Below are 22,389 nucleotides of genomic sequence, written 5' to 3' on the forward strand. Positions count from 1 at the left end.
AGAGATTTATCAGGAGCAACATGGATTTGGTACATACTATGATGTTCTTCCAATATTTTAACAAGAGGCTCCCCAGAATTTCCTGTATATATTAGGGTGTATGGGTGCATTGGGGTGGATGGACTGACAAATATTCATTCATTTCTTATTGAAATGCAAATGCTCTCTCATAACTAAGGAAGAGGGCAACATCTCAACAAAGGGCCCAGCAATGAAAACATATCAGAAGTCCCACTGAAGTTAATGCAACTGTTTTTGTGAGTCAAGTCAGGTATGGACATTTTTGCAGACACAGTACCAGGCCCAAACCTACTATACTGCACTTGGCTGAAATATTTGTATTTTGTTTCTGAAAAATATACTGTGGAAGCTGATAGTAAAGCACAGGGTTCAATTTGTAGCTGTTGTATTAAAGAACTCATAGGAGTAATGCAGTCTGTAGGTATCTTCCCCAGGAAAAGGCTTTAAAATGCTCATTATATTTGGTGAAATCCGGTCCATTCCAAAGGAAAAGAAACATGCTGACTGAAACAGCATTACAAGCATATAGATAAGCAGTCTCTAGCAGGAGTAATTTAGCTGTATACAGAAAGAGGGTGACTCAATCAGAGGCAAATAAATCATTCCACAACTCCTTTCAATTTGATAATGACAGAATTTGAACCCGGAGTCGCAAGGACTCTGAGAGTCCTCTCTAGCACATCACTGGGTGTTGGTAAATCACCATTTGGAACATGCAAACATCCGAAGAAGCCACACCTGACACACTGTGATCAAAATATGTAGTAATTTCTGTTCCATATCCCAGATCTATTATGTGGATGGTGGAAGGATTTCACTCTTTGATATGCCAAGTAAATAGTATTACGGTGTTAACTGATGGTGGTGGTGGGGTGTAAACGAGTAATCATCGACTATCTGTTAGAGCACTTAAGGAAGAATAAAGTAGAAGTTATATACTGAAGTAAATAAAACTTTAAAAAGACATGCTTAAGTTGCATAACAATTTTTAATACTAAATCCATGGTTTTAAAACATTTTGATCAATAATATTTCCTTTGTCTTCCTTTTTTGTCTATGTACTTACAATTACAAAGTGAGTTAAACATTGAGAAGTCTCTGTCTCTAGCTATTCTGCAATACATGGCTTCTATGGTAAATATGGTGTGCATATTGGAATAAGGGGCATTTTATCATTATATAATTGATATTTTGCTGTTCGAAAAGAATGACCAATTAAAAAATAAACCTGTAAGTGATTTTCTTTCCTGTAAAATAAAATAAAGATCCAGAACATTGCATGCATCTCTCAGCCTTGCAATTAGTCTTCTTAATTACTCTGTAATACAAAAAGATTCACTGTTAGATGGGGTCATATCTTAAGCACATTGAAACACAGAAGTCTGAATTATAAGTTTTTCTTATGGTGAATTCAGCTTAATGTAGCTATTCTGAATCAGAGAAATGTAGGACTGGAAGGGACCTTGATAGGTCATCTAATCCAGTCCCCTGCATTGAGGCAGGACTAAGTATTATCTAGACCATACCTCTGTAACCAGTTCTTAAAAACCTCCAGTGAGGGAGATACCACAATGTCCTAGGTAATTTTTTTTCCAGTGCTTAACTACCCTTAAAATTAGGAAGTTTTTCCTAATGTCTAACCTAAATCTCCCTTGTTGCAATTTAAGCCCATTACTTCTTGTCCGGGCCTCAGTGGTTAAGGTGAACAATTTATCCTCTTCTTTATAAGAGCTTTTTATGTTCTTGAAGACTTTTCTCATGTCCCCCCTCAGTCTTCTCTTCTCCAGACTAAACAAATCCAGTTTTTTTTTTCCCAATCTTTCTTTGTAGGTCATGTTTTTTAGACCTTTGATCATTTTCGTTGCTGTCCTCTGGAGTTTCTCCACTTGTCCACATCTTTCCTGACCTATGGGGCCCAGAACTGGATACAGTACTCCAGCTGAGGCCTTATCAGTGCTGAGTAGAGCAGAAGAATTACTTCTTGTGTTTTGCTTACAACACTCCTGCTAATAGAATCCAAAATGATGTTTACTTTTTTTGTAATAGTATTACACTGTGGACTCAGATTTAGTTTGTGATGCACTATAGCCCTGTCAGAGGGCCAGTATCCTCAGGCGGGGCAAGGGCATGATGGCCCCACAGTACAGCCACTAGGGTTGCACCCTGTCTCAGGGTCACGTGGCCCAGTGGCCAGAGTCAGTGGGACTCCCCTTGTCTTCAGGGAAGCACAGCCCAATGGCCAGAGTGAGGAGGGCTCCCATTGTCTGCAGGGAAGCACTGTCCAATGGCCAGAGGCAGTAGAAGGCGGGTGGGCCACTCTCCAGAACGGGGGGGGGGGGGTACAGGCCAGCCACATAGGGGGACCCAGGCCTTCTCTGCTCCACCAGGTCCCAGCCCAGGGCCCTGGTAGTGGCAATAGGTTTTGCCACATAGTCATCATAGAATCCACCTATAACACACCGACTACTGCAGGGAAACTGGCTGGTCCCTCCCTGGGCTTCCTACCTTGATTCCTGTAGCTGAGTCTGGGTGTCTTCAGGGTCTCAGGGTGCTGCAGATACCTATAATCTCTCTGGGGACTCTATGGGTGCCTGGGTGCCTGCCTGGGTTGCAGCATCTGCTGCTCTCTTGGTCTGGGCTCCTGGTTGCTCCTCATCTGGAGCCAGAAAGGTGCATCTTCCCTCCTTGGTGGTCAGCCCTGACAGAGCTGTGCAACTCCCTTTTATACTGCAGCAGCAGTTGGAGCATGCCCAGCAGAGGTGAGGGGGCAGGGTTTCTGCTGCTCAGAGTGTTGCCTTAACCCCTTTCTCTCCAGTGTGGGGCCAGTACATCCCATCACAAAGCCCCAGATCCTTTTCTCCTTTCTAGGCAGTCATCTCCCATTTTCTATTTGTGCAGTGGATTAGTTCTTCATAAGTTCAATACTTTGCAGTTGTCCTTCTTGAATTTCATCCTATTTATTTTAGACCATTTCTCCAGTTTCTGATTTTGACATGATTTTGAAGTCTGATCCTGTTCTCCAGAGAACTTGCATCTCCTCCCTGCTTACTATCATCTGCAAACTTTGTAAGTGTTCTCTCTATGCCATTATCTAAATCATTTAGGAAGATACTGAGTAGAACTGAACCTATGACAGATCCCTGGGGGACCCCACTTGCTCTTCCAACTTGACTGTGAACCATTGATAGCTACCATCTGGGAATGGTTTTCCAACCTGTTGTGCATCCACCTTATACTAGGTTCATCTGGGCTATCTTTCCCTGATTTCTTCATGAGACGGTTATGTGAGACAGTTATCATAACAGACATTCTTATTAGAACAATGTAGACAAATTTGTAGTACTATATATCATTTTGTAATAAACAGAAACTAGCAACATTGAAAGAATAGGAAACCTTTGTGTTTTGGGATGGCCTTAGAGCATCATTATGGCCCAACTCCTCAATTCCTACTTACATAAATAGCCCTATTGACGTCAGTGGGAATTTGGAACATTTTGGATGGAGGATCACTTGATTAAGAGTTGGAGGAGTAGTCCATATGTATCATAAATGGCAACAGAATTGTAATATTCACATGACTAAGATACCAATGTGTTGTGAAAAAGAAGGCCAAAGGCAGCAAGCTATACATGCAGCTCTGAGGTATAATGGCACTACCTGGAGCGTGTTACTGATTTTATTTAATATCCTTATTATTATATGTCAGTTAACAAAATAATTAAATGCTTATAGCAGTAAGAATTGGAAGGGAGAATCTTAAAGCAAAAACTATAGTAAGGATCCTATTATCTTTGTCCCCTGATGAGCATAATGATTTTTGGAGGGCAAATTATCTAAGGAGTTCTGTTATTCACATAGCTGAAGTTGCATAACTTAGATTGATCCCCCCTCACAGTGTAGACCAGGCCTATAATAGCTATTCTGCAATGATTATTCCAGAATAAAAGTGTCCTCATGGGGGCTAATTTTGAAGTAATTATTGGAGAATAGCTATTTCAGCAAATTCTGAACTGTAGACAAGCCCTAATTCCATCTTTCAGAAAGAGGAAGAAGTGTTTGGATGGAAGGGAGAAAAAAGTTTAGTTAAGAAATAAACCTCATTGGTTTTTAAAAAATACTTACCTGTCAGCTCAAGGGCTTTTCTCAATTCAAGGTAGGAGTACATCTTATTGTTATCATCATCAAATTCTTCCAATTCCTCTTTCTGAGGTGCATCTTCTCCCAGGACCTTTTCTATCTCAGTTAATGTCAGGTATCCATTTGCATTTTTGTCGGCACCATAGAAAAAGACTTGGAGGTCTATTTGAATCAAAACAGTACATCAAAATGTGCAATCTTTTACATTTTCACCTAGAATTTACACCAGAATAATCCATTCAAAATCAAGGGTGGAGCCTCAAAGGATTTCTAGCCAATCACTCTTTTCAGTTATCATTATGCAATAGATAACCATGTTGCTAAGGTTAGGGTTTTATAGCCACAGCCCAGGCTGTTGATAGGGCACATTTATTTGACCAAAATTCCTTGTGGGGCTCCAATGGAGCAAATACTACTGCAGCAGCTCTTCTACCCTTGCAGTAGGTGGATTGTGCATTTCTACCCATGTCGAGTGGAATCCACTGGCTGGTGGTAACTCCATGCATGATGAGTTAAAAGAACCCTAGTAAACACACTAGCCATTTACACCATCCATATGGCTTCTGATTCATCTTTATCATTTCCCTCTTTTGTTTCATTCCCCTGATAAATATCCTCTCCATTTTACAAACCAGTCACCAGGTAGTTTATTGAATTAGACAAAAGAACAATCAACAAAAATAAAACAAAGCTGTCAGGTTTTCTCCTGCAAATGACTGATTGCAACTGGTTGATGCAGCCCCCAAAAGAACATAAATGAATCTGTTCTACTTTCTAGTGTCCTTATGAGAGAGAATAAATTACTATATGATAAAATAAAGCCACTTCAGGATCATGTACATTAACTTAATTATAGAATGATGAGTTCTATAGACATATGCATGGTATCTCAATCCTTGGATGTTTATAAGATCCTATTTATTCAAAATATTTATGGGATGTCTGGAATGGGACCCAAATGGGACTCCTGGTCAGCAAATCCAATTATTAGTCATGTCCCTGACATCTGAAACATATCAGAATCAGGAATATCTAATAAATATAGAAAGGAGATAACAAAGAGGTGACATGATAAAAGAAATCTGAAAATATAAATGATGTAGGGAAGCAAAAGTGAACTTGCCCATGTTCCCTTTCTCATAATACAAGAACAAAGAAACAACCAAGAAAATTAAAAAGCCACAAATTTAAAATTAGTAAAATTAAATAAAATATTTTGCACAATATATAATAGACCTGTGGAATTTATTGGAACTAATATCCTGGATCCAACACAGCTACAACAACATTCTCACAATATACAATATTCTTACACCAGTATGTTAGTCCAATAAAAGATATGACCTCACCAACATTTTCATTGTTGTTCAAGGTCATTTATACCATCTACAGGAATACTCTAAGCACTGTCTTGCATTGAAACTCATTAACTCATTGAAACTCAAATACATAGATCTTCAAAATAAAATTGCATTGTGCAGAGCTGCTGGGGATGTAACTCTCCCAGACGCTACCTCCTTATCTGGAATGAAATTCACGCTTGTTGAGGTAGGGCCTACACAAGATCTATGCACCATGTAAGTCCTATTTTGAGGTGTTTTTGTGCCTTTTGTCCGGGGTGAACTTCAGCCCTGGTGAATACCTTCCAGGTGGGATCCCTGTAGGCTCCTGACATTTTTTCTTTCTGCTTGATTGCAGATAATGTCTTCCAACAACAAGGATCTCACCTGTAAGTTTCTTTATGAAAGGGATGTTTATTTTGTGCTTCTCTTCCACTGTCTCTGGCTCCATCACTTGTGTCTGATGATCCAGAAGAACTGGGTGTGTTGGGTCTTTCACTGGTGCTACAGTGAACATAAGAGCAAATTCTTTCATTACATCAAAACTCATGTGAAATTATTACTTATTACTTATTATTACTAATGGCAGAAAGACAACTGTTGCATAATTTATTTTAAATGACATAATTCTGATACTGAAAAACAACTATACCCAGTGTACACTCTCACCAGCTTCTTCTTGTTTTCTGAAGTTATTAAATCATTGTTTAGGGACATTGACCTTACTATGTTCTTTTATTCTTCATCCAACGTGGTATGTGGCTATTGCTAATAGCTGTTAGTAAGCATTAAAACAGTAGGGCCAGATTCTCAGCAGATATGAATCATCTTTGATTCAGTGAAGTCCACAGAGCTCTGCCCATTTACAATGGCTGAGGATCTGGCCTGTAATTCATAATAATGACATGCAGATTGATGTGAAACTAATGGCAATTCAGATGATTGGCATGCTGGTCAAAATATGAAACATAGTTTCCATTCAGTGGCTTGTAACTTTCTTGATCAGTATGTTGAAGGATATTAGTAGTAACTATGGATCCAGCTGGCATGTTGGAACAGACCAAGGTGGGTTACTCTTTTCTTTACTGTTTGTGTTGACTACTCATTTATGCTGAAATAAAAGCATAGGGCTCATGAAGAAAAGTTATTGAGTATCTTTATGTCTCTTTCAAGCAATTGGGTGTGTGTGTGCGTGTGTGGGGGGGTATTTTGTATATTTCTTACTTGGAGGATATTAATTAGCTACCGTATGGCTTCTGCAAGACAACTCTCCACGTTGAATTAGAGGTTTAGGTGAGTAATAGAAGAACAGAAAGGGAAGTAAAGTTAGAATCAGTAAAAGAAAACATCCGTTGATACAATGTATAGTTAACCAGTTAGAGTCACTAAGACAAATACCGTGAAATACTTTTAAAGGGCTGAACAACAAACAGTATTTTGTAGCTATGAAGTTAAAATAATGTAATGGGTAATTTAACATCAAGTTTCAAGTCATAAACCAATTACAATTGGAAATCAAAGAGTTTGTTCTCCCCCATGTACAGCAAAACAAAATTACGCTGGTACGTTCTATAGCGTTGTTGTCTTCCTTCAAAACACCAAGTGCATTCCTCTGTTAAGGATTGTATCAGCATGTACAATAACTCAATACAAGGTTGCCTGAAATTCATCCAATTCCTGTCAATCTGCTTTATCTTTATCTTTCCAAATGTATCTCTATAGTGAGTATAAATAATGGGTTTAAATGTTAGTCTGGACTGAGGTATATGACCCACCATAATTTTGGGAAGATGGAGACAGAGTTGAAGGTGTATCTTCTTCTGTTTCCTTTAAGAGTTCAGATGTGGACACATAAGACTTTGAGTTTCCCATATCTGTGTGGTTCAAGAAGTTTTCAATAAAATAGAAATCATCTTTAAGCTGAGAGATCTGGAGGAACACTGAATCCAATCCCTGTCAAATAAAGGACCGTTAATAGATAGGCCATGTATTATGTCCATGAAATACTTTACCAACTCTAAAACAACATATCATGCAAAGGCTTCTTTTATGCATATGCAAAATTATTTGGACTGTGCCCTGCAAAAGTGAAAAAAATCAGGAAAACTTTGCCTCTCAGAATTAAATATTATATTTTCCCCAAACTATTCCTTATTATTCCATCAAATACAAATAGAATGTTGTGGTCAAATTTGTAATGTAACTACATTGATTTCAACAGACTTTCACTAGAGATTAATATTAAAGTGGTGTTGCACTCTACTGTACTTCTTCTTTTACAGTTTGACAATTGCCATTTTTGTTTGGTTTACCTCTTCCTGAATGGGCTTGACCTCAGTGTAGACCCCAGGATCATTGCTTGCCCACAGGGTTCTTAGCAAGTTCAAAGAAGTTTAGCAGACACAAAATTCACTCCCCACTTTCATTCAACAGAATAATTAACCTCTTGCAGTGTTTGAATTCAGGCAGTAGAGCTAGGTTGTGACTACTGAGTGAAAGGTACTGAGACTCTTTCATCAACTACTAGGGCATACTTCTATTTCCTTGTGTAATTCTAACAAGCCTGATGGTGAAACCTGTTTAATAGGATGAAGAAACTCACTGCACTTATAGTAACTTTATTTGGGATTTTTCTGTTGAGCAGTTTTGGAGTGACTATAAAGCAGACCCTACTTCTGCACAAACTATTTAGAAATCAAACCGTAGTGAGTCTAGAGAGCTGGTATCATGGCTCTTTTTATTTTGAAAAATGAATTACCCAAAAGTAGACTTTAAACATCTTTATATCATGAGTTCAATGCTCACAGAAGGTGCTGGGTTAAAGTTCTGGAGACTTTGAGCCCAATTCTCATTTACACTAAGGCCTCTTAAACTGCCTGAGTGATGACCTGAATGCCTTGACTTAATTTATCGACAGAACAAATACAGCATGGCTAACAGGAGTTCCTTACATGGCCCAGCGTATTCCTCAATCCTGACCACCTCTGCAAGTGACAGTCATCATGCCCATTCAGTCCTTAACCTCTTGGTTCAGACTGCCAACAAGGGAGACAACTGTGATGTGGTTCCATTCAGTGAAGTATGGCTAATTTATACCTGCTGATGATCTGTCCCCATTTGTTTACAGTGAGCATGATGCAACAAATGGACTGAGCCTTTTCCTGCAGACAATATGTTATAGTGCTAGATTATTTGCTGCTTCTGAATGCAAATGATTGAAACATTCACTGTCTTGAATTTGTATTTTGAGCACAACTAATTTCAATGGCTAACGGGCTACAAGCCCCAAGTTCTGAAAAATCTTTAGGGCTTCAGTGACATCTAGTGGTGAAGGTAATTCTTTATATTTTCATTAAATTTGCATTGGATTTCATTAAACTGCAAAGGAGAACATCTTCAAAATCCTTTTGTTTTATTGGAAATTAAGTACAATCGGGCACAGGCTCCAAGTGAGCTGGTTGTCAGGCCCATGTGGGTCTATTTAATCGATTATTTTTGTGGCAAGAAACTCCCCCTCTCCATATGTTTTATGTAAACTTAACAACATAAGGGAACAGAATCTGAGCCAACAAATTCACTCACGTACCTCATCCTCAGAACAAGCTAATTCTGCAAAGCTCGGTCTGCTTATGATAAATACTCTGGGAACAAGCTGTGACTATTCTTCTTCACCTTCTGTCCTTTTCCTACTCCCTTCCCAACTCCAATGAAAACATAAACTACAATCCATGGAACTAACAGAGTTGTGTTAATTCTTTACCGTACTCATTGGCTTTATGTTGTATCCACATCCCCTAGATTTCATCTGTGTGTCTAGACATCCTAATCCCTTCAGGGCAAGGATTGTGTATTTTCTGTGCATATACAGCACTGATCTGCTCCACGTTGTATTTAGCTAAAACACTCTAAGGTCTGGTCTACGCTGCCGAGGTATATCGCTATAACTACATCACTCACACCGATGAGTGACACAGTTATACCAACCTAAACCCACCTGTAGAAAGTGCTATGTCGGCGGAAGAGCTTTTTCTACTCTTTGCTCCATGTGTTGGCAGTGTGTGGCCTCACCAGGAGTTCTTGTATTGATTGTATTGTCAGTGTGGGGCCCTGTGGGATAGCTCCCGAAAGCCAGTAACAGTCAACATGACAGTATCTGCACTGACACTGCGTCAGCATAATGACATCAACCTTGACTCTGCACTGCTCGTGGAGGTGGAGTCATTAAGTCGGTGCAGTGGAGCAGTTACATCAGCAGGTGCAAAATTTAAGTGTAGACGTTTCCATAGTTAGGTCGATGTAAGCTGCCTTTCGTCGACCTAACTCCATAGTGTAGACCAGACCTTAGGAATTACTAATCTGAAATTAGTCCCTTCTGATACCTCCATCAGCCAGGCCAGGCCGGCCAAGTCATTGCTATTCATTGCACTGCTGCATACTCTGACTCTTCTGACAGTAGGACAGAGTACTCAGCAAGAGCTTTAAGCAACTTTAACTTTACTATCATTTTCTGCTTAGCACATGCTATTTGTCCAGGGGAACATGTTGCTATGTTCTAGGGAAACAGCTCCTTTTCTATGTATACCATCACTCATGTGGACATTTTACAGAAAGTACAATGGCTGGAACATGGGGGAGGAGGGGCTACAGCCTGTTTAGCCACTGTCCCTCTTGATGAAATTTCCCTATAGGTTTGTCTTCCTTTCATAATGTGAAGTACTGGGAACAGGGAACTGTGTGTGTGTGTGAGCAATTTCCCTACCCAAAATAAATCGCCACCTGAATATCCAGTATTTATTTCTATATCCTCTGCCTCTGTCATGAGTATCCATTCACAATATCCACATTTCCTTCTCTTGGCATCCAAAATGTGAAACACTATGGTGCTGCGGTATATTGGAAAAACAAGCCCCCATCCTAGGCAGAACACAAGGGCTACAATTTCAGCCCAGAGATTCAGCTGCTCTACTTGAATTGGGCTTTTGTGCTTTATGACATCCACAGAAGCATTTCACTGAATTGCTGCCTTGTGTTCAGTCACAGACAGTGCTCAGTATTACCCTGCATTTTGCATAAAAGCATCTTTGAACATATCCCCCGTGTATTCTAAGAAAAGACTGGCTGGGACTGGATAGAGAGCAATGGTATTTTCTTTTCCTGGGTTCATAATCCATGCCATTTCATTTGAAAGTTTTCATGCAAGTAGTCACACTCTTTTGCTAGGTCAAAATCATGCATATCCAAACCTATACTGCTAATAGTCCAGGCCCCTGAAGCTTGAGGGTACAACTGTACTGCAAGGGGGAAAAAAAAAAGAAAAAGAAAACAACCAGTGGCCTTGAAACTTAGACCCTGGGTCACATGCCTTTGGTTGCAGGGCTTTCAGTATGGGGCTAAAAATAGCAGTGTAGACATTTCCGCTTGGTCTGTAGCTGAGGCTCTCTCCTTCACTGGGTTTAAGAGCCAGGGCTCCAGCCAGAGCCAAAATGTCTAATACTGTTTTTAGTCCCATAACAAGAGCCCTGCAAGCCCAAGTCATTTGACCCAGGCTCTGACTCAATGCCACAGGGTTTGTTTTGTTCTTTTTTTTTTTTCTTCAGTGTAGACATATCCTCAAGTTTCAGTGTCCTAGGCTATTACTAGTATAGTTTTGGGTTCTTTCTTAAGGAAATATTGACCAGACAAACATACAGATTTAATTAAAGTTATAATTCCTCATCCATAGACAAAAAACATATAACCGCTAAAATATATCTAAGCATTATTATTAATGAATATTTATGTTCTGGTAACACCCCAGGGTCCAAATATTACTTTCCTCACTATAACTGGAGTGGTATTAATGGGTCACTTCAGCTTGAATGGTCCCTTAGAATATGTATTAACTACTTATGCTAAACAATCTGTTCCACCTTGTACTTAGCTATGACACTCTGATTAAGTTTCCCAGACCTAAAGAAGAACTCTGCGTAAGCTCAAAAGTTTGTCTCTCTCACCAACAGAAGTTGGTCCAATAAAAGATATCACCTCCCCCACCTCCTTCTCTCTAATATCCTGGAACATGGCTACAACAACACTGCATGCATAAATATTTGATGACAGTTGCTGTGTTGAGACTTTCGTATATATTCCTGCCCCACACTCCACTCCTAAATAGCAATGTTACAAATAAATCACTGGGTAGAGGAAGTTATTGTCTGTTGCAAATGATATTTTATTTCTGAAAAATTAACAAACTAACCTCTTCAAGGCGGTTTTGAAGGCTGTTCAAAGCCTCAGTGGCATTGTTAAATTGTTTTTCCATAACATTCATCTTAGACTCAGAAAGATTCTGCAAGAGTTAAAGAAAAAATATTTAAGCAATATTTTAAAAGTTACAGGTAAGGAAAAATCCATTGGATTAAGCATTCCCAATCATTCAGAAAGTTCTTGTAAAGGTTATATATCTCTGAGGTACTCTTGTAAGGTGCAGCTTCTTTATATCGCAAGAAAAGCAACTGTAATAGCATTGGAACAATACTGACATCTAATGGGCAGCCAAATTAAATTTTTAGAGGTACATTCCAAGTTTGCTTCTTCTTTAAAGATGACATGCTGAATAAAATTGTATGGGTGAAACAAGGGCTCCATTGAAATCAATGGAATTTTTGCCATTGACTTCACCGGGACCAAGATTTCACCCAATTTGCAGTGTTTAGATCCAGAGTTTAATTAAGCTAGAGGTCTGAGGTTCAGCTCTGGACTTGAATTACCAAAATCTGTGAGACCTTCGTGTGAGTTTTTAACAAAAAATGGAGGAAGTCTCATGAGATCAGTCATTCTTTTGAGATTTCAGACACATTCAAGCCAGCACTATACAAGTAGCCAGTTCAGGTGTTGGATCCAACCTGGGTTAGGTTTGAATCAGGGGAGTTGAATTCTGAATTCCACACAATTCAAATGGATTTTTTATTCAAAGTTCTTATTTTGGCTCATCTGTAACAGTAGCCACCTGGAAAGTCATATTACAATGAACTGTACAATTGAGACACAATTTTGCAGCAATTCAAGTCACAGACAGGATCTCCCAGTACAATTGTCTCTGCATTTTTGGTGGTAAATGCAGTTATACTATAATTGTTCTCTATATCAGATGTTTGTTAGTACAATGGGGTTGTGATGAGGTGTGCATACTCCTCACCAGGCCAGAAGGGGTTAACCCCACAGTATGGGCGGAGGAAGTTCCGCCCCTCACACCATAATGGGCATGCTCCAAGTGCTATGCTAGTATGAAAGGGAGCAGCCCTGCTCAGTCAGGGCTGACTGTTGGAGAGAAAGGACCTTTGGTGAAGGGTCCAGCTAAGGAGCTGTCACAGCCCTTGCCTGTGGGAGCCAGAGATCCCGAGTTCCAGACTGGAGGTCTGTGGCCAAAGGAGTCCCAGGGAATTACCTGCACTGAGGAGCACAGAGATCCTGATGCCCCATGGACTCCAGCTTCAGGAAGTGCAGTAGGAAGTGACCCAGGGAGGGTGAGCAAGTGGTATCTCCCACCAGTGTGAGGTCAGTGTGTTTCAGTGGGGTTCCCCACTGACTCAGTGGATGACCACTGTCAGGGCCCTGGGTTGGGACCTGGTGGAGTTGGGTGGGATTGGGAGCTCTACCTGAGCCACCCCTCCAAGTGGTGGCCCCTTGGGTATTGGACACTAGGCCACACTGCCTTATATGTGAGGGCTGCTATATTGACTCGTGCCACTGGGCTATGCTGCCCTGAACTCAGAGGCTGCAGTATTGACTCTGGTCACTAGCCATGCTGCCCTGAACTCAAGGGTCACTGTGTTGACTCCAGCCATTAGTCTATGGAGACCAGAACCCAAGGGCCTCTGCTTTGACTCTGACCCTTGAACTTCATCATGGTGAGGCCCAAGACAGTCTGGTAGACAGTATACCCACTGTCCACCCCAACACAAGATGGGGTGTGCACATGTAATGCTGACAGACCCTGGTCATCGGTGAGTGGGATCGTACCTGGTGCCTTTGGAGCGTAGTGCATGAGCCTCTACCGCATGAGCTAAAAGCCAACTGGCTGTTAGCTAAGGCCGTAGAGCAGACTCATTTTATCTCTCTCTCTAAGTGGTCTTGGTGCCACTAGATGGGACAGACCACTACACCCAGAAGGTGTATGGGTTACATATACACTGCCACAGGGGTATTTACAAAAACTAGAAAAATACGACATTATTTAAATTAGAGTCATGGTCTCAAATAAACCGAAACACCCCCAATTATAGCATAATAGCATTAACATATAGATAAATAAATACATATAGCATATAAGATTAGATATTAAGAAAAACTTTCTAACTAGAAGGATAGTTAAGCACTGGAATATCAAAGAAGGTTGTGGACTCCCTCTCACTGGAGGTTTTTAAGAACAGGGTGGACAAACACCCGTCAGGGATAGTCTAGAAGTTTTTCGTCATGCATCAGCACAGGGCGCTGGACTAGATGACCTCTTAAGTTTCCTTCCAGCCCTACATTTCTATAATTCTGAGATTGTATAATGGCGTCCACACAGGGTGGGTGGGAATTTGTCTGGGTCGCTGAATGGAGAGAACAGTGCTTTATGGCTGGGGGGAGAGTTTAAAAGGGGTAGCCCATGCGGTGAAGACCTCTTTCGCATGGAGCAAGCTGAGGTAGCATCTACCTTCCCTCCCCTTTAGGTGGTGAAATACCAGGTTTAGTCTAGACCTGTTGTGGGCATTGCGCTCGCCACCCCTTTTAGGGGGGCTGGGAAGGAATTTTTCCCTTACCACCAGATTGGCCTAGGTGGAGTTGGGGTTTATTCCCCCTCCCCACAGTGGGTTTAGAGAAGGCTTTGTTGACATGTGGCATGAAGGGAGTTAGGCTGTATGTCACAACTCATTATGTAAGTGTGGGGCAGATGTCAAGTGACCAGATAAATGGCTTGGTAAAGAACTTAAAAAGGAGGTGTTGGTTAAAGGAATGGAACTGGGGGGAGGGAGATTTGGGGTTCCTATGACTGGTATGGCAGGCAATCAACTCATCTATCTTATAGCCCACCTTAGCTCTCCTACGAGTGGGGGTGGATGGGTCCCTGCAATGGATTGGCTAGGGGTCCTGGATGAAAAAAGAGGAGGAGCTGCTAGAAGCGTCCTGAGAAGTTATTGAATGAACATGGGGTTACTGCACTGTAGACTTTTATCTGCCAGGTAGTCCCAGACATCTAATAATAAAGTTGTGGCCTGATTAAAACCTTACCAAATGTCTCCCGTCCTCCTTTCATGTAGCCGGACAATGACAGGGTACAAGGTAAACCACAATTTACACTTACAAAATCAATAATAAATTTTGCACTGTCAGTGTGGAATTTAAATATCTTCCAAGCTGGAAAAGGGTTTAACATTATATTGCAAAAATGTTTGTCAAATTCTTCAAACATACATTGCTAAACAATACAGACCTGTGAGTTTAGAGAATGCATCAGAGAATCATCTCTTCCCTCCATATTGAGGAACTGGCCTGTGAAATTAAGCATGTGGTTTTGCAGCTGCGTTATTCTGCCTTTCATTTCTTGGAACTCCATTGCTGTAGACATATTCAATTTACGAACACACTCAAGTAGATAAGAAGTCTCCTGTGACCAAAAAAAGGGGGAGGAGGAACGAAGGAGGTTAAATGAAAGAATATGGAATTCTATCATTAATTTAGGAAATCCTTTGAGAAATACAGATGTTACCCAATTGCCCTATGAAGCATTGGATCCACTTTATCTTCTTGGTTGCTAAATATCAGAGATATTCTCTTCTCAAGCACAAGATGGAAATTGTTGTTCAGCATTTAAATCCAACAGCTAAGTATCTCACTTCATATAATCCTGCTCTTGCTGTACAAGAAAATGCTTACACCATTTTCTCACGTTCTCATGGCAGTTTTGTACTTTAAGGCTCAGTTCTTGGTTCATTGTGTATCACGGTATCTTTTTGCTGAATCTTGTATTTTTATATTATCTAAAAATTAACAACATTTTCTAAACAGGAAAATAAATAGGAATATCACTTCATTTCATGCTGAAAATGATAGAATGATTGGAGATGAGCCATTTAAACTAAGCATTGCCTCAGGACAACACCAGTCTGCAGCAAAATGGCATTGTGTGAACTCAGGCACTCTTTATGGGCCAAAGTTTCGTTCCCTCTTGTACCTGCCACTCATGGGCCAGATACAGTCACAGTCTCTGCATAACCCCTAGCATATTGTGGATGCAAATCACCCAGTATCATGGCCCAGTCCCCATCTGTACCATCCCATTCAAGCTGGACAGACATGCTAGTACAAGCATGCTATGCCTTTCAATGGAATGCTGGAGAATATGCACTTCCTCTGTATGCTGGGATGTTGAGGGAGGAATTTTGCCTTCTCATGCATAGTCACTCGTACAGCTCCCTCTCAGGTGGTCATTCTCTTCACAGCCCCATACTCAAGACAGTGCTGATTCCTTAGACTGCACTGTGTTGCTCAGTCACAAATAAAGCATAGCACAACTGGAGAACTCCTTTCCCCCCTTTTATAAATGTTTCAATTATTTTTGTTTATTATTATTACTACCTCTACTGTAGTAATGTCTAAGCACCCCAAACAGGTATTGGAACCCCATTTTTACTACCAGCTGTACACACAAATAACACAAAAATAGTTCCTGCCCCTGAGAGCTCACCATCTACGATTTAGACAGTAAACAAGATATGAATCAAGAGATAAATGGTATGGGTGATGGAGGGCAGTGTAACAGTCAAGATGGGAAGAAAAGGTGCATTTGCAAAAGTTAGATATTCACTGTGCTTAGCAGTCAGTCAAGTATATTAAACTAATGCAACTTTGGTATCTTCTATGGCTTTGGTATTTGTAGAAGTTCACAGCCACCAACCAGCTGGAATTGGACAGGGGCTAAACTGTGCCCAGGGGTACACCACAATGGGTGCAAGATGAGAGCTCCTTGTGCAGTCCCCAAAGATCATCAGGGCACAATCTGTTCCAATGAGAAATATTTCATACTCTATGTACTTTCAGACTGTTGAGATGAAATAGGTAGATCCTCTAAGTATTCCTATGTGACACTGGTTTGAGTGCACCCTCTGTGGATTTAGTCAAATTAATTCCAGCGGTCAAAACCTTTTCAGAAATATTTTGTTGTATTCCTGATTAAAACAAATCTAGCAGTATTCCCTGACATGTTCACTTTTCAGTTCCATTAGTAATTTACATCATGCTCCTTTCTGAGGAAGTCATCAGGAAGACTGCTGATAATAACAGGCTATAAATGGCAAACAGATATCTTAATTCTCAAGAAATGGGACACATTGGCATTCACATCAGATACAATCAAGAGGGAATGCAAAAGTTCCAACATAATAAGATGTTTTCAGTAATATCATCATTTACAAGGTGTACTTTCATGTCTTCAAGATGAACCAAATAGATTACAAAGAAATGATTCATTTACTCTGGATAGATAGCACTTTCTAGAATAAAATGTCATCAGATAGATTTCATTTTTTTACATAGATGCCACCTTGTAGAGAAAAACTCCAAGCTGGATGAATCCATACTTCTCTACCTGAAGGTCTTGACAGGTCTTTCAAGATGACAGAAATCTCATGTGTTGTAGCTAGTTTATCTGTACCTTTAACACTCATCACCTCATACAAATGTTTGAAAAGTATCTCCCTGGCATACAATGTCTCAATGTTCATTTGGTTTGGGCTTGTTATTAGTGGAGGTGGGCTCAAATGGAATGGTGGAAACACACACAAATCCTGGGAAAGTTTAGACTCAGATCCCAGTCCAGATCCATACTCTGCCACTGAGGCTTATAGCCAGTTCTTACCATGAAAGAAGTTGTGGTGTTCCCCTTTAAATCCATCATAAGTATGTAATCTTACTGGTTGATTCAGTCCGTAGTGCAAAAAGCTCTCCCAAAATTTAAAGCCTCAGGTTGTACCTTTGGCAGCAAAATAGATTTGCACCAGATCTTGGGTATCTGCATCTGAATATGCTACCCTAAGGACAGTAGAGAAGATGGCACCATTTTGACACTCAGTCCTAAAAGGTGCTGAGCCTCATTTCAACAAACATTTAAGCAAGTGCTTAACTTTGAACATGTGAGTTGCTACATTGTCTTTACTGGGAACACTCACACACTTAAACACAAGCTTACACCTTTTTCTGGCCTGGGCCAGAATGCTGAGCGCTTGTAGGATCAAGCTCTAAGTCAATAAGATTTTAGCATTGTATTTATCAGAGTGTATATGGCAGGTACTGCAATGCGAATTTCCCATTGTCATGGATGAGATCCATAGGGGCTTTTGGCACTAATGTACTAAATGGGGCATTGCTATGTAGTGTGGGCCTCAGAGAAATATCTGTAAGATGGCACTTACTAGATATTTTCTCTTTTGATAAGCAACAAAATTAACTGAAACAATTTATTTCTTTTCAGTATTACAGTATAACCTTGTAGGTATCCCAAGCTGCCAGCGTGGACCCCATGAAAATGTGGGGGAAAGCATTAAAGTGAATGGAAATGTGAATTGAACCAATGGGTTTGTTAGATGTCTTGGGGAAAACACCCATCTGCTTGAAAAGAATAACGAGGATTAGACCCAAATGCACAAAAGCAAAGCTCAGTTAGGGCTGCCAATGTCCATTATGTAGGTTCTTGAACCTTCCTCTGAAGCTTATAGTACTGGCCACTGTCAGAGACTGGGTTCCAGACTAGAGTTTTTCAATAGAAACTTTTTTTTTGGTGAAAAATGTGCCACCAAAACAGTTTGTGAATTCATGTTTATTTTGCCTTATTTTTTCAGTCAACCCCCCCCAAACTCTAAAATAAAAATTAAAAAAAAAAATTGTCAGTATGTCAATAGCTCTGCAATGAAATGTTTAAACTTTCTGATTGAGAACTACGTTTTGTTTTGAAATTTCCTTTAATTTTTTTTATTAAAATGTTAAAAATTATCAGAAATGAAATGAAATTTCAAAGTTATGTTTCAGTCTGAACTAATTGTTTCATTTGACCCCAAACAACAAACAAACAAGCTATGTTCAGCTCCTAGATCTGCCACCATCTTCTTTTGTGATCTTATATAAGTCACTTATTCTCCTTCTCTCTGCATTCATCTGTAAAAATGGAGACAATACTACTTCTGATATAGATAACAGAATCCACATGGCAGTTCTGGAGAGAACATATTGGGTAGTGCCAGATGTACTTTCTATCAGACATCAGTTTCCTCATACCTGAAATGACAGTTCCAAGAATGGTGACAGGAAGATGACACTGCCTGCCTGTTATTACGCTGGGCCTGCCACTACTCAACATGCCAAGAAAATGAAAAATGCTAAGTGAGGTGATAGCAGAACAAGGGCTACAATCTTCCTACTGTTTTCACTTTGTAGTATATTTACTTGTCAAGAGCCCCACAGGTGGTATAAAGGAACTGTGTTGAATTCGTCTTCCATAATAAACTGGGGATATGTAAGGAACACTATTCTAATTGCAAAAATCACTGCAGATGGCAAATGCCTAATGTCTGCAGAGGTGCGCTGAACTACTCTATGAATACCAAACACTTACAATATTATCAGTGCTCCTGCAATGAATCCCTAATGACAGCTTACAGAAAATAAATATTCCTCTACCTACTAACATTTTGTGCTCATTATCCAAAGACTTCCATCTGCGTTAGTTAAGGACACTGGCAAACATCTGAACTAATTCCTTAATGCCTTTCCTCCTGAAAATAGCAAAATGGAACATATGTTTCTAAATGTAGATTTTTGACATCTTGTGTGTTTTTTAGATAACTGGGAACAGTGTGGCTCTCTATGAAATTAGAAGATGTAGAATGCTATCACACTTGAATGGAACTAGACTTAACTAAAACGATGATGAATAAATATATTTCAAGCAGAAAAAGGCGTACACTCTCAATTGCTACCTAAATTGTTTTGAGTCCGGAAAAAATTATAATCTTCTCTTAAAAAAAGAGTTAACGTGAAAATAGGGGAAAGTAACATAAATGGAAATGGGTGTTTTGTAGCAATGGATGGCCAGCTTGATATTTCAGCAAATAATTGTTTGCAGAGAAATAAGTATCCACTGTTTGCTAGTGTGACAGATGTTTGCATTACAAATTCCTGCAATATGTGTCTATCCTTCATTGCCCCCTACAGCCACCTGCTGCAGGAAGTAAAATAATCAACTATTAAGAATTCAGAGACGGGTGCTCTATGTGATGGTCTTAAGATTTCAGATTCAAGGGAAAATATATAAAGTGGCACCACTAAAAGTTGTGCATTTATCACCAGATATAGTTAAGTTTCACATAATAATTCCCATTCTAAGTATAGGCAATATTGTGAATATCATGGGAAAGGTAAATATTTCAGGGAAAACATACTTTAAAAATCATGTTCATTGTATAGGGACTGCACCTGTTTCCACTGATTTCATCTTGAGCAGAATGAATCCCACACGGTACTTCAAGAGGAGGAACAGTGATATCTATGTTAAATCTGCATGGCACTTTCCATTCTAAAAACTCTTGAAGCACTCTAAAGACTCCATGTTTTATGTGGGACTTCAAAATCAGGCAGGGGGATAAACCTGGGGCAAGGGAGGTACTTTTTGCGAGTCTCGTGTAAATCTATTCAGATTTTGCCAAGTCAAAAGCTGTCAACAATCACAATTTCCTCTCTCAAGTTTGCATAGCACAGCTTGCTTTTAGTACAACACATACACCCCCTGGTGTCTTGCTTCAAAATTTCATACAGCACAGATTCCAGACAGAACATAGACAAAATGGAGGAAAAAAGGAGGGAAATGCTTATCTCCTCCCTGCTGAACTTCCCTCATTAGACTGTCTTTTGGCTTAGTGGAAATGCCCTGTGCTGGGAGGCAGGAGGTTGTGAATTCTAGACTCCTATCTTCTATTTAGAATGAGGATTCATGCCCCACTGAGAGATTACATAAACTGGGACTAGACCCCACATCAACCCTCATGATTAGTCTGTCTTGTCTCTGAGAGTGGCCAGTACCAGCTGCTTTAGAAGAATATTCTGGAATCCTTCCATCAGCATTTCTAGGATAATCTGCCCACAGGGAAATTTTCTTCCTCATTACTTACACTTTGGCTTATGCTCTGAAGCAAGAGGGTTTTATAACATTTGCAATTTTTTTTGGTTAATCCTGAGTACTGTAATGCTATAAGTTCTTGTTATCCATATACATGTCCATTCCTTTCTTGAACCCTGCTAAGCCTTTGGCTTCAATGGTATCTTATGCCAATGAATTCCACATATGCAAAAAAGCTTTTCCTTTTATTGGTTTTACATTTGCTCCCTTTCAGTTTAATTGAATCTATACTTGTTCTAGTATTATGAGAAAGTGAATAGAAGTTCCCTACCTAACTACTCTATACCATTCATTTGTATCATATCCCTTCCTACCTACTTCCTCCATAGAGTTAACAGTTCATCTTTTCATTCTCTTCTTATATGCAAGTTTTTCCATACCACTAAATCATTCTTGTCCCTCATCTTTGAACTGCTTCCATTTTTTTGGTGTCATTCACATACATAAGAGGTAAGTATTATAAGTACATCATATATAAGAGCTAGGTATTATTGTAATTAATATTATTAATAATAATAATAATAAAGTTTATTTACTTCATTAATTTTATATAACACATTCAAATGTTATGAAAAGGAGAGCATATGACCTGGTTTTCTGAATTAGTCTGTGTACTTAAAGGTTAGAGGTAACAATAAAGAAGAAAGCTTTTAACTCAACAATGAATATGCAGTGCTGAACAGACTTAGATGTACTGCTGATGATGTACTTGTTACCATCCATTTGAAACAAATTGTCAAACTTGCTCTGATGGCTCAGAAAACAACCTTGTGTATTCCCTTTCCAAAAGAATTCACACATGCAAAGTTTTGTGCATAAAAAAATGTAGCTAGAGTTTTGTGACTATTCCTTCAAATATGTGTTCACATAACTTTCTCTTGGAAGCTTTTGCACTACCATCTAGAAAACTAGGAGTCATCTAAGTTAGGAAGTAGAAATAATAGTATGTGACTAAAGTGACCAATCACACAGCACAAATAATGAATATGCAAACTAAAAGTCAGGGAAAGACTTTTGTGAACAATCTGTAGGCTGTCAGAGCAGTAAATTAGTGGCTACAGTAAATTAGTGGCTGTTCCCTCTTGAGTGAAGGGGAACAAGAGAAAACTGTAACTCACTGAGTCACAATTTCTTCTCAGGGCTGCTCCTGCCCCTTTTATAAGGCTAGAAATTAGGTTTCAAACTAGCCCTGAATGTGTTAATCTGTTTTCAAGAAAGCACTCCTGTTTCTTGGGGTCTGTGGATCCTGAAGCCCACTTTGAGAAATAATTATTAAACCAGTCATTGAATAATTCAGAGTAACGAAGAAATTCATAAAAATCCAAGTCTGTTTGTAGATAATTTACAAACAGAAAAAGGGCTAAATAAGTTAAATAAATTATTTACTGCAAATTATTCACCCAGCTCCAGCCCTAAAGAGCAGTGAGCTGGGGAGAGACCTGATCTTTGTTACATAAGGTACACATACAGGCTGGCAACCCAAAGGCATCTTTCATTTTATATAAACAAAGCTGTAATCCAATAGCCAAGGAAGGTCACCAGTCTGCTGCCAGAGCCTATTTGTGCCTTGGCAGCAGTAACAAAGCACATCCAAACAAATGGAACCTCATCGGGACATCATGTACCAGGGATGTTGCTATAATAGCATCCTACACTCACTGGCCCCAATTCTGAAGCCTGGTCGAGTTGCACTTGACT

At 39.7% G+C, this 22,389-nt stretch overlaps 1 protein-coding gene across 1 annotated transcript in view; it reads right to left on the reverse strand.

The window, feature by feature from the left end:
• Positions 1–1,036: 1,036 nt before the first annotated feature.
• Positions 1,037–22,389, reverse strand: part of LOC141985815 (uncharacterized) — a 52,285-nt gene continuing 30,932 nt past the window's right edge. Inside the window, exons 6-11 of the mRNA XM_074950015.1 lie at positions 14,959–15,132; positions 11,740–11,829; positions 7,277–7,454; positions 5,889–6,005; positions 4,147–4,323; positions 1,037–1,339 (exon numbers count right to left, since the gene is read on the reverse strand). Of these exons, the coding sequence (XP_074806116.1) occupies positions 1,335–1,339; positions 4,147–4,323; positions 5,889–6,005; positions 7,277–7,454; positions 11,740–11,829; positions 14,959–15,132 (741 nt within the window). The 3' untranslated portion in view covers positions 1,037–1,334. The remainder of the gene's footprint in view (positions 1,340–4,146; positions 4,324–5,888; positions 6,006–7,276; positions 7,455–11,739; positions 11,830–14,958; positions 15,133–22,389) is intronic.

Source organism: Natator depressus, chromosome 4 (genome assembly GCF_965152275.1).
Source record: "Natator depressus isolate rNatDep1 chromosome 4, rNatDep2.hap1, whole genome shotgun sequence".
Lineage (NCBI taxonomy): Eukaryota > Metazoa > Chordata > Testudines > Cheloniidae > Natator > Natator depressus.